Source organism: Xiphophorus couchianus, chromosome 20, assembly GCF_001444195.1.
Source record: "Xiphophorus couchianus chromosome 20, X_couchianus-1.0, whole genome shotgun sequence".
Taxonomy (NCBI): domain Eukaryota; kingdom Metazoa; phylum Chordata; class Actinopteri; order Cyprinodontiformes; family Poeciliidae; genus Xiphophorus; species Xiphophorus couchianus.
Window position 1 is genome coordinate 2,744,236 of NC_040247.1, and position 13,091 is coordinate 2,757,326.

At 40.1% G+C, this 13,091-nt stretch overlaps 1 protein-coding gene across 4 annotated transcripts; it reads right to left on the reverse strand.

Moving 5' to 3' along the window:
• Positions 1–1,040: 1,040 nt before the first annotated feature.
• LOC114136065 (monoacylglycerol lipase abhd6-A-like) lies at positions 1,041–9,751 on the reverse strand. Of its 4 annotated transcripts, none has more exons than XM_028003845.1 (10): positions 9,522–9,751; positions 7,908–8,041; positions 7,311–7,470; positions 6,742–6,798; positions 4,927–5,040; positions 4,294–4,426; positions 3,252–3,418; positions 3,122–3,176; positions 1,921–2,021; positions 1,041–1,820 (listed from the first exon to the last, which is right to left on the reverse strand). In XM_028003845.1, exons 2-10 carry the CDS (start codon positions 8,024–8,026, stop codon positions 1,662–1,664), a joined length of 1,065 nt encoding a protein of 354 aa, XP_027859646.1. In that variant the 5' UTR covers positions 8,027–8,041; positions 9,522–9,751; the 3' UTR covers positions 1,041–1,661. The 4 variants fall into 4 exon arrangements, with proteins under 4 accessions (XP_027859646.1, XP_027859648.1, XP_027859650.1 ...); XM_028003847.1 differs by having other exon boundaries at positions 6,751–6,798; positions 9,522–9,750; XM_028003849.1 differs by lacking the exon at positions 7,908–8,041 and having other exon boundaries at positions 9,522–9,746.
• Positions 9,752–13,091: the final 3,340 nt, after the last annotated feature.

Below are 13,091 nucleotides of genomic sequence, written 5' to 3' on the forward strand. Positions count from 1 at the left end.
TCTCCCTGAATTAGGCCAGAAGAAATCTGTGAAGATTACATCAAAGACATCTGACCAATGATTAATAACGCCACTGAGAATGATGAAGCAAAAAGGTTGTGGTTGAGCCTTGTGACAGTGAGTCCCTTCGAGAAGCAAGGCGTTGTTCAAACCCATTATGAGACGTTGGTGTTGGAGGATGTGGATGAAAAAAAGGCTCAAATCAAAGAAGCCAAGCTGGATGGACAGAGGTCAGTGCCTGACACCTGGGTGGTGCATGCTAAGACAGATTATCTCTCCTGCAAGGTATGTGAAGTCCCTTAGAGGAATAACAAAAGAAAAAAAGAGGAGAAATTACTTTTGTTAGAATGCCAGTCCAATGCACAACAGTTCCACAGATAGCCCTGGCAGTGAAAACGTGTCGCATGGAGCAACAGTATTAAGAAAAGAGAAAGAAGGAGTCTGGGTAGGTAGGAAGGTCTCAGGTCTCAAACTAAAGCTGGTGTAAAGTATCTGGCCAAATCTCAATGCAGGTCGCAACTCCAGGGGATCTTAGAGACCCAGAGAAAATTTTCCAGACAACCCATAACTCCTGGCCCACAAGATATTTTTCCCTAAAGAAGAACAAGGCAAACTGACCACAGAAGAAGGCCATCTACAAGTCTCACAGGACAGAGACAGGGGGCCACCCAGATAATGATGAAACAACCGCAGGTCACCCTAGAAAATGCCTACTGGTGGGGAGAAGATCCACACAGAGGTGGAAGGAGAACCTACCTACTAAACACCGAAACTGAGGTGTCCATGATCCGCAGAAACCGAGACACTCGACACCCGAAGGTTCGTGTTGTCATTGGGATCATAGAAGAGATGCCATTTGGGACATGGAAAAGTATTGTATGAAAAAAAGTCAGAGCAGAGAAAAATAAAACATGTTAATTAGTGAGTTTTATAGCAGTTCAAAGATGGACTTTGGAACGAAACATCTCAGTTGAAGGTGAACTAAAGCAGAGAGCAGTTTGTGATCATTGGTCCTTTCAGAGAGACGATCAGATCAGACATTTGAAAATTTAAACATGAAAACCGATTTTATTTTTGCATTGAAACAATTCACATCCTCATGGAATTTCATTTCTTCCGGACGACACGAAGCCTCATTTTCTGCAATGAGGCTTCACACAACTTCATTTTTTTATGGATGACAACTGTCAGTGGAGAGAACAGCTGCAGCTGCAGGTCGGAGGTCACAGAGGTAATGTTCACACGGGCTTAACCCATTTAAATCATTGGTGAAGTGTTAAAATAATTTCTGGAAAGTCTGTAAAAGAGAGGTTTTTCCTCCACTGTCACCAGATGGATCCTCAATATGAGGCATTGCTTGAGCTTACTTGTATAATTTTTAATCAACTCAAACAATTGGTGCAGTGTTAACTTTTTGTGGAAATTCTTCCTGTTAACGGGAAGTTTTTCTTTTTGGAAAGTCTCCACCCTCAGCTCTGGTTCTTAGACTTATTTCCTGTGAAGTTAAAATCGCCAATTGTTCCCTACAAAGAAAGAAACAAACGCTTTTTCAGAGAACAATTAGTCAAATTCCTCCCCTGGAATGATGTTTGCTAACAAGATGAGACTCATCTGTCACTTAAAATAAATGCTTTAAGTTCTGGTTTTGGCTCCTCCTCCGCTCAGGCTTGTTTCTTTGCTTTATTGTGGAAGTCCAGCACAAGGTTAGCAAATTTCCTCGGCCTCTCCAAGGCAATGGCGTGACCGCAGTTGTCCAGCAAATCCACCTGGCAGTGAGGCAGCACCTTCTGGATCACCGCGGCTCCAGAAACATCCAGGATCTGGGAAAGTGGAGGCATTTGTAGAGACTGAATTAAATTCAAAGTCCAAATGGGGTCAGAATAATTTTTGTGTAAGACTTTCCAGCATTGCTGTATTTACCTGGTCGTTCTTCCCCCAGATGACCTGCAGGGGCGCTGTGATCAGATTCAGGTGTTGTTGCAGCGAGTGCCGAGATTTCTCCCCAATGATCGCCAGGAACACTAAACAAATATCATTTATTACTCATCATAAGAAGTTTAAAAATTCTTGCACAGATTATGAGACAAACAACCAAACTGGTGAACCTTTCTTGATCTCTGCCTTTTCGCAATCTTTCGCTAATTCTTTCCTCACTAATGCATAATTGTGAGTTTATTGCAAATTTTCCACAAAAATAGTTAAAAACATTGGGGTTATGCGATGCTAACTTCCACCTGCAGGTGGCAGAATTTCTTCTATTATACTGCTGCCTCAGCTTCACTTCAGTTTTTGAAGTTTTTAAAGAACATTGTCTGCTTGTTGTTTTTTGTATGCAGATTTTGGAAAAGGGACAAATGAGGGAAAAAAATATTACAAAAATCCTTGCAAATATTTCCAAAGTAGCACCACAAAATCAGAGACTTTGATTGTAAAAAATTGCAAAAACAATGGACTCATTAAAGAACCAAACAGGAATAAGTAGACCTGTCACAACCAAACATTCTATATATTGATTTATGTTATATTTCTGCAGAATAATTACTTTACAGAAATAATTACAGGTACTGTACATAATTTAAAAAAATAGAATATGAAACTTAATTACTACATACAAGATTAATTCAAGTCCAAAATGAGAAAATAAGGCATCAAACTGTATTAAAAAGTAATAATAGTTATTCAGCTTAGAAGGGAAAACAGGCAAAAGCTGCAGGTAATGCATTTTCTCAAAATGGCGTCTTCTCAACAATATTAAAGGGGAGCGTCTCTTTGACGACTGAAACTGAAATTTTGAGCTAATTTTAATTTATCATGTGATTAAGGTTTAGGAAGGAGAATCAAACTGAACAGAAATTATAAAAGCCGCTAAAAGTCATTATATTTACTCAATTAAATTTACTTGAATAACTTTTCCGAAAAAAAAAATACTTTTAGGAGTATTTTTAGTATCTACACTTTTTATTTTTACTTGAGTAATTTTATTATGAAGTATTTCTACTCTTACTTGAGTAAAATTTCTGAACAACTTTGGTCCTGAAATAAAAAATAAAAAACTTTAGCAACTTGTGTCTATTTTATTTAAATCTGAGGAACGATGGAGAGTGAAAACAGGAAGACTGACCTTCTCTGTAGAAGTTGTTGTTTGGGATCCTGTTGGCCAGAAGGCCCCGGAGGAACTGCAGGAGCAATCAGAGCAACATGTCTGTTAGCGCCGCGCCGCGGACGGAAGCCTGGAGGGCTCGGCGCCGTACCTGGCGGGGGATTTTGGGCGATTTGTAGCAGCACAGCTTCAGCATGGCCTCCAGCTCCTGCATAGAGGTGGGGATGAGCGGGATGGGCTTGCTGGGCGCGATGGGCTTCTCCAGGTCCAGCTCCTTCAGAAGGGCGATGAAGCTGGACTCTGTGGGGTAAACCAGACCTGCAGGGAGGCGAGGAGGAGCAGAAAGCACCAGGAACAACGCCAAATTAAAATACCCAACGTTTCTGGAGCCAGAAAAATAGAAAATCTATGAAGACGCAGACAAAGTCCCCAGAGCAGGGCTGTCCAAACTTTTATTATGTCAGCCAAAATATCGTCAAGACAAAACATTTGCAGGCCAAAAAAACCAACATAAATAAATAAATAAATAATAATAATAATATAAAGATTTTATTTAAATCAAGCATTTAAAGTTTTCTGGTTTTGCTGCTTTTTGTGGAAAAGGTTATTTATTGAAGATCCAAAACTCTTGAATAATTTTACATGTTTTCTGTATTAAAAGAAATTTAATTAAGTTTTCAGATTCTATGGGCTTGAATGAACAAATTTATTCTGTTATAAAAAAAAGATTTGGTAGCTTTTTATTTGAAGGGGAGCGAAGACTGACATAACAACATGAAGGAGTCTTCATGAATGTTCAGAACTGCTACCATGAATTTGGTAAATAATGACACTTTTAGTGCAAAGTTGCATTAAAAGTCCATTAAAAGTGTCATTATTTACACAATAACACTTCATAATAACACTATTAAACGGTACTTCTTATGTTCACCAACTCAAGTAAAGTGTTACCAAAGATTTGAGTTACTTTCTTTCAAAACTTGCTTTATTTAGCCAAGTTTAATCAATTAGATAAAAGCTGGTTTCCATCTGCATCTGTGATGGAACGGCCAAATTCGTATTATTCTTGATATGCAGTTGGGGGCCACACAAAATCACGCCAAGGGCCACAAATGGCCCTGGCGCCGCACTTTGGACACCCCTGCCTTAGAGGTTTACAGGGAAGTGAAACCTGAAGAAAGCAGCAGATTTACCTGCTGGACACACCAAGGTGAGGCTGCAGACGTCAGCCGGGTAAAGACCGGCGTAGACGCCCGCCACGTTCCCGCCCATGGAGGTGCCGACCAGGTGGAACGGCGATTTATCCAGACCGACGCTGCGGACGAACTGACCGGACACAAAACAGATGGGCGGCCATTTTCAACATGCTGATGTAGGTTCATGATGTAGAAACCAGATTTATAATAATAACTCTGGATTTTCATTATAGTTTGGTTTTATTGTGACTGTTTGTTTAATTCAATTAGTTTTTATCAGTTTTTAGAGTGTTAACTGGTTTCTATTAGTTATTTTTAGTTAAATCTTGTTCAGTTGTAGTTTATTTTTTTATAGTAGTTATTTCATACTTTGGATCATATTCAGGTGCTGAATTCAAAATTCAACATTTTGATTGGAAATGCGCTATATAAGTTCAGACCATTTACTGAATCATGATTGTTTGCCTCATGTTAGAGGTTTCCATGGAAACCGAGCACAACCTGAATGGATGTGATGAGAAAGATGCTTTATTTCAACAAAACTAGAACATCCAGGCTATGTCAATATGTCTTTAAATCAAGTTTATGGTTTTTATTGATATGGTAAAAGCTGAAAGCGTTTGCACGGACCTGATGGACTCGCCTGGCCTGACCCTGGATGCTGTAATCTTCTGCACCAGTTCGACTCGTCCCTTCATGTCCAGGCATGTCCAAACAAACCACATGCAGGTTTCTGGGGAGGTACTGGAAGCAAAAACAAAAACTGACACAGAACGTAGAAACTGTGGGTGGAAATTAAAGTATGTAACTATAAAGACTGGTTTGGTTTGAATGCATTTGTGAACATCAAGTGGACTGAACACTGCTCCAAAAGCAGGAAGTGGACTACAATGCAAGGCTTTCTGGGTAAATACAAGCAAAACAAATGTGCTAGCCCAGCGCTAGAAGGAGAAATGGCTCCTGGTTTTTAGTCAGACTAAAGAGAAATCCTTACTGCCTAGCAATTGTAGCTTTCTTTTTGTATGAGGCATGTTATATTAGAAAATCTTCGATTTATGCTGTTAGCGCTTCCCAAGCTGCACCAGCAGAGGGAGCTGTACTGAGATTAGTCTCCAGAAATAAGTTAATTTGAGCTCTTAAGGCATTCAGAAATCATCGTCCTGAAATAGCCTTGAATTTAGCCTCCATCTTAGAGATGTGGGGGTGCTAAATTCCTAACCTAAAAAGTAATCTAAAAAACATGTTACTGATCTAAATAATGAGTACTCCACAGTTTCTAAAAATACTGATAAGTAAGTATAATCTAAAAAGCATAGTATTGGTCTGAATAGTGAGTACTCCACAGTTTAAATTTATTTCTCTGTATTCTAAATTTATTCTAATTCCTTTATTGGATTAAAAGTGAGTACTCTACAGTTTCTAAATAATAAAAGTTTTGAAATAAAAAGAGGAAAGGACACATTAGGGCACATGGCAACAATCAGACAAAACAAAGACATGAGTGGAGGCGGTGACATCACAGGGCCATGAAACCACATTGCTCAGCCTCCAGGCAGAAGTCCGATAAGATGTTGTTATCAAGACATGTCCTTGGGAGTGCTCAGCTCCACAGCTGCATGGATAACAGGAGGCGTGAGGTGGGAAGGAACGTTATGTTTACATATCTTCAAAGAGATTGGAAATATGCAGCCCTTCCAAGGCAACACGGGGAAAACCAATTCAGATATAAAATGTTTTAGGTCGGGTAGATTACAAATTTCAATCTTCCCTGAAGTCTCTCCGATACATCTCAGTTCCCAATTATCCAAATTAGTTTGGTTGTTCCACTGAACCGAAGCTAGCAACTTCTCCAAGATCGATTCCATCATGTTAGTGAGTTTTAGAGTCCTCAGATGGGCTGTGAGTCTCAGCAAGATTCACATCCCATTTGCATCTCTGTCCACACCACCAGTCTGAGTGTTCGCTCGTTCGGCCAAGTCCGTCACAAATCTGTCAATAAGCCAGGTATCCACAAGCTCCAAACAGCAGAAATCCTGCTACCATGAATAAATCCAGGGTGTATCCCGCCGGGCGTGTCCAAGAGGGCTCTCCTGTGCCCAGTCTTCTCGTCAAGAAAATTTGATCAATTGCATTGAGAGACCGGTTGACCAGATCTGTAATTTGTATGTTTGGAGGACGTGTAAAGAAAGGCTCCAAAAATATAGAAAAAGACAGGACAAAAACAGAGCAAGCAGGGCAGAGAGGGAGCAGAGGAACGCAGCATCGACCTTCAACAAGAGTTAGTGCATATGTATAGGTAAATATGCTGTGGCCTTGAATCTCCGCCAGGATTATTAGGACTCATCCGTCCTCATCCTTAACCACCCGGGTAGCTTTAAACTGTAACTGCTTGTGAATGAGTATTGCTACCCCTCTGCTTTGTCTGCTGCCACATGAATAACATACCTGACCCACCCAATCTCGGCATAGTCTCTCCAACTCCAGGGGCAGCAAATGTGTCTCCTGTAGGAAAACATCCACTTTTTTAGTTTTACTGAGAGTTGTTATTTTCTTCTTGATAATATTGTTTTTCTAATAGGATGATTGAGGCCCCTCATGTTCCAGGTCATCAAGGTGAAGGTTTTCTGACTTGCTGTCATGAAATTTGTACATATAGACGCGATGTGACGCATTCCCGATATCAAAAAGACAGCGAAAAGACAGGCTGTTTGTGATTGGCCAGATTCACATGGCCAATCACAAACAGGGAAGAGAGAAGGAGGGTATAAAATAATCTGATGAACAGGTGAACATTTTGACAAACAAATTTGGGGTGGTAACAAACAGTAGTCACCCTCTGGTGCACTAACAGCATCTTGACTTGGGCCCTAATGACAACGAACCGAAACGCAGCAACAGATATACAACCACAGGACTGGAGAGAAAAGTGGGTTAGTCAAAGTTCAGAACTCAACCTGGCTGAAATGCTGAGTTGGAACCTCGGTGATCTGAAGTAGTGAGTGTGTGTGTGTTACCTTGATGACAGACAGCCACATTTCCTTGGAGGTGGAGAACCCGTGCAGCAGCAGCAGTGTCGGCGTGGCGCACCCTGGTGTCCCGCGGGTGGAATAACAGAAGCGGTAACTTGCACTGTGGGAGTAGCGGACCGCCACGCCCTGCGACAGGCACATGTACCTGAGGAGGAGAGCAGAGGGTTAGACCCAGCAACCCAGAACCGACCTCTGGATCCAGAGCATCCCTCCAAACAGACAGGCTTTCCTCTAAGGACCCAAATGAAAATCTGCTCTGGGCCCCAAAACGGCTTGGACCGGCCCTGATATGGACGTTGATAAGGATCCCTGCAGCCACGGAGACGAGCTGTTTATCAATAAACAGTCTGCTTTCATAATGAAGAATGATGCAAACAAAAACTAAAACCCAACATGAAGTTTATGACTCATTGTTTCATGGCAGTAAACGGTTTATAGTAGAAATTTTCATCAACAACTCTGAGAACATATGGAGAAGTGCTGACTTTACAGGATTTGAAGAACATGTTGAGGTAAAAGGTCATTCAGTGACTCATCAAGCGCGAGGCGTTAATGGAGGCAGCGTGTACGGTGTGTGTTTACCAGCTGTAGGCCTTCAGCAGCACTCCGGGCCAGAACACCACGGACGTAACGAGGGCGAAAACAGGAACAAGCAGAACTCCTCCTGTTAGCAATAATTTTTTAGCCCACCTTAGCTCCATCGCTGCTGCAGACGTCTTGAAAAGCAACCAAACATCTGATCAGATCGTGGAAAACATTTGAAATATCCAAAATAAATAAACAAAACAACAGAAGGAACAAAAAATTTATTCTGAAATCTCTATAAACAAAACCGTTCTTCAAAAAAATGGCTATTTGAGACAGAAAACAAAAAACTGAACACTTTTCATCCAGTTTTTGGTAGAAAGACAAGAACACTAAATCATGGAAATGGAAATTATTTGGTTTGTTTTAAATTATCGTGCGATTAATTGATTTATTGATTATTGTGACAACAGAACAAGTCAGATTTACTGAAGGTTATCTTTGCAAAGTTAAACAAAAATGTTGGAATATTTTTCTCTGATTGCTTTTTGTGCCTCTTTACTGAAGTTATAGATATTTTACAAAATGTTTTATTCATATATTTTGTGCTATTTTACTAATTGCTGTTTTATAAGGCTGTTTCTAAACTGTTTTGCTTATTCAGTGGTTTTTAATTTTAAATATCTTGTGAAGCATTCTGAAACTGACTTTGCTACTTTAAATCAAATTTATTATTAATGCAATCATAATAAAAGTAAAAAGCAGTCAACGGGGTGTGAACTGACGTATAACTTTTTAAAAAATCTCTGCATATAGTAAAACCATAATTACCCTTTAATTCTGGGTGAAGGTGAAGCCATTTATTATCAAACAGTATTTTCTCTTTAAATCATAACAGAAACAACCCAAATTAATGCGACCATAAGCGTCCAGAGTTTCCATCTTTTAACACACAAGGCTTTAAATGTTTCACCTGGAATCTGTTAGAACTAAATCAATTTTGGTGTAGAAAAACATGAGGGTTTCAGTTTCAGCTAACTCACCAAACTTTTTGAAATTAAGAGGTGAAGTTGTTTCAAGACGAAGAGACATGGAGGAACTTTAAAGTAAAAAAAAAAAAAACAGCCTCAAAGAATATCAAAATAAAAGTTTCCTGGCCTACATTGGCCATAAGGAGGGGTCACTAGGGTCACCATTTCTCCTCTGAAACACGGAAGTGGAGTGATGGTTATGTGGGATGAGAATATGGGACAAATTTCAATATTTAAAAATAATGATCCAGAACCCAAGATGGACTCAACAGAAATCAGTGGAGGTTCTGGACCGACAATCAGGAATCAGTTGGGTTGTTTCCGTTATGATTTATTAGAAAATCAATATTATCACCCAACCGGCTGTGAAAGTTTGCAGTGAAGCTGGAGGATATTCTAGATTATTACAGCGGACAGATTATCAGCAGCACATAAGGAAACTTCTCTCTGATTTTAATAACATCCAACTTTGTTACGATTTTTTTAATAGAAGAGGGAAACCGTCCAAAACCGGTGAACAACGTCGGTTACATAAAACCAGGACCGGCAGAAACAACGGAAAACCTGCACACCGTGAATCCCGACCGAATAACACCTGAACAGAAGCACCTGTTGAGCAGAAGGAGAAACAAAGCCGCACCTGCACAGCTCCTCCTGCTTCACTCCTTCAGTCTCCTCTTTTCTCCTCCTTCACCCAAATTACACAACCGCTGCTCATCCTTCCCTCAATCGAAACGAACGTGCTGCGTTCACGGACCGTCAGAAATACGGCAGTACTCCGTTTGAGATAAAACACAGGCTGAGATTTTCTCAGGAAGTTAATTCCACCAGCTGTCCTCAGATATGTGGAATCTCTTAAGTGTTAACTTCTCTAGAATGTGTTCTCCCTGAATTAATTCATCATAAAACAGATTCCAGATCTGCAGAAAATGATCTAAAACAGGGGTCCCCAAACTTTCTCCTGTGAGGGCCACATAACTTGTCCCTTCTCTGATGGGGGGCCGGGGTCATTTTGTAACAGAAAAGTGTGACGATTGTAAGAGTGCTAAACATAAAAATGTATTGTTTTTCAGAAAGCACAATCAAATATCCTTTTCTGGATTCTTCAGAGAACAAAAGTCAGGAAATAACACTATTTATGAAATAAATAATAACCAAATAACACTGGGTTCTCCACATAAAAAAAAGGCTTAGGGTCAATTATATGCATGTATAAAATAGTTACTAACTAATAGTTAATAATAAATAAAGTTCATTACTAAGGAACATTTTATTGCAAAAGTCCAACTTATCAAATAAAAATGCACATATATGAAAATACTCTGGTATTGTTCAGGGGGCCGGACCAAATGTGGAGGCGGGCCGCATCTGGCCCGCGGGCCGTAGTTTGGGGACCACTGATCTAAAATCTGGCAAATTCATGCATCAAAACTGAGAAATTAAGATTTAGCAGTCCGAAAGAGATTCTGTGATGTTTTTAAATTTCTGTAAATTCTGCATCTTCCTTCTCTTCTACCAGATTCAAAATGCAACAGTTTATTTTCAACTATTTAAAGTCTAACTAACCTCCAAATCAGCTGGTCCCCCTGACAAACTGTTTAAATAGGTTAGAGTTCTATATTTATGTTTTTGTGCAAATTTTATCATTTTTGTGTAAATTTCTTTAGTTGTGCATTATTTTTGCCTAAAACCGTCTCAGTGCTTTCCCTTTCGTCAAAAGATTTAATTCTATTTGTTTAAGATGGGTACAGCTGTTTTTCCTTAACACAGACGCAAGTTAATGAATGAAACCATACAAAACTGCTGATGCGAGTCATAAAACATTTTTTTAAAAGCCACACTGCACTGCAGTTTCCTACCATTTGTCACGGTTAAAGTTTAGTCTTGTTGGTAGTACTTGCATGCCCGTACAGCAGGGGGCGCTGCCAAACTCAGTATCACAAACACTGGCGCAAAAAGTGGGTATGCAGTGTATGCAACGCATAGGGGCGCTGCACTAGAGGGCGCACAAAAAACGATGTGGGGATTTTTTTTTTCTAGTCAGCATTTTATGTACTTAACAGCTGTTTGTGTAAGAAATGATAAATAACAGAGGAACAGCACTGATTAGGCGCCCCTCCCCTCCCATACAGGCAGCCTGGGCAGCGGCCCTGAGGTGCGTTTTTATTTATTTTTTTATTTGAATTGTAGCAATGCACTCGACTACAGGAAGCTAAAAGATGGGGCGGCAGAAAAAACTCCGGGGCACAAAACAGAAAACGGAAGAGGGGGAAGGATAAAGATGTTGGAGAGACAAAGAAAAGCTTTTCAAAGTGGTTGAAAGACAGCAGGTAAGTAATATCAGTGTATCAACAAGAGGGTTGTAAATATTCAGGTTAGCTTAAGCTAGGCTACAATGACAGGTTGTTGTTGTCTCCGCCCCGTATTGAACAGTGGCGGCTGGCCAGTAGGGGGCGCTTGGGCGCCGCCCCCTTTAAATTGTTTAGATAATAAATGATTTCTATTCTGAACTGCAAAATACTTAGAAATGTATTTATTCATACTGTGTGTCCAATAGACATGTTAGAATTTATTAAAATAGTAAATACATAATTCTAATTGCTCACATTGTGCACACTTCCTATGTGCAGGGCGCCGTCCTAATGAGAGGACTAACTTTTGGCAAGCAGGTGATCTGAGGCTGACTTTTAATTGGTTGTTTAAGGTTTTCCACAGGGCGCAGCGCTCTGCGTCCCGGACACACCCATTTTGTTGTGTCATTACTGGTAGAGCGTCAGTACTGGCTAATTTTTTTTAAAACATTGTGTGATTGGACAATCCCCGATTCGACTCATTAGCGCAGCTGCAGTTCGTTAGGTCGATTCACGGTTACGTTTGCATTAAGCAATGCATTTTACTGCTTTCCGTGTTTGCTATTTCAAAGTTCTGGCACGGAGGCAATGTGGACAACAACTGGGGTAAGAAACTTAAAACATCTTTCAGAAAAATGCAAACGGCACGAAAACAGCCGCAGCCACCTAGACAATGCAATGAAGCTAAGTTTTGGGGGGAAACTTAGCATAGCTGAAAGGTGCTTTTCAACTCTGAAAAGAATCAAGACTTTTCTGAGAAACTCAATGACTCAGGACAGGCTGAATGCATTGGCCATGTTGTCAATGGAGAAAAGACTAGTCACAGAGATGACTGACTTTAACAAGAATGTAATTGAGAAATTTGCAGGGCAGAAGGAAAGGAGGGCAAAATTCATGTTCAAATAGTGCTATTTTTTAAGATTTGTTTTGTTTGTTTTTCATTTGTTTGTTTGTGTGCGCCCCCCTCAGTTTTTTTAGCACCAGCCGCTACTGGTATTGAACCAATACGGGACGCGATTTATTCCGTATTGCTATAAATGTCAGACACACCTACCACACATCTCAACAATAATGACCAAAACAAAACACGGAAAATATTAAGGTCAGCTAAATTTTCGTAGCGGGACCTAAATACAACCCCCTCCTCTCCCCCCACGAACTGACGCTGTTGTCACGGTTGCTTAGAGACGGTTGCTACGCAGCCGCGGTGAGTTGCTATCAACCCGCGTCTTTTCAAAATGTCCACCCGATACTACACCGTCCTTAGAAGCAAAGCCTCTGGCAAAAGTACAGACGTGAGTGGGAAGACACAGGCTAAACAACCACAGTGACGTTTAATAGGGGAATTTAAAAAATATGTCGGCGATATTCAGTGGCGCACAGTGGGTTTGTTGATATCAGACAGAATGGGTCAGGAGAGGAACCGCAGACCCGTCAGAACCTAAAGAACCAGACATCAGTCTCTTCATCCCTCAGTCATTTCCTGAGACCGAAAAATAATATAAATGGCAATTTAAAGAACAAATCATACAAATAGATTAATAGTAAATAAATAAATATTGTGAAGAGAACATTAAAAACGTTTGTTGGGATTGTGTAGGAAAAATGTTGATATCTTTTATAAATACAGTGTTTTGTGGACAATATTATTTCACCATTTTATTAATGTGGGTTGCCAGTTTGGATCAGGTTTCCTATCAAGCTAGAAGAATGATAGAAAACATGCTAAAAAAAAAGCCTCAGACCTGGAGCTCATAGGCGGTTCTAGACACAGAAGTGGCTCTTTGGCTCACTTATATATTAAATTATGAAATATTGCCCTGTTTTTTGTTTCATTCTTTTATAATTGCCCTGTAGGC

Bases quoted from the DNA above. Each gene is read 5' to 3' on its own strand.
- LOC114136065 (XM_028003845.1), bottom strand. From the start codon at position 8,026: ATGGAGCTAAGGTGGGCTAAAAAATTATTGCTAACAGGAGGAGTTCTG. The intron at 7,471-7,907 runs GTAAACACACAC...TCTCCTCCTCAG, and splicing joins CTGCTGAAGGCCTACAGCTG to GTACATGTGCCTGTCGCAGG. The intron at 5,041-6,741 runs GTATGTTATTCA...TTTTGCTTCCAG, and splicing joins GCCGAGATTGGGTGGGTCAG to TACCTCCCCAGAAACCTGCA.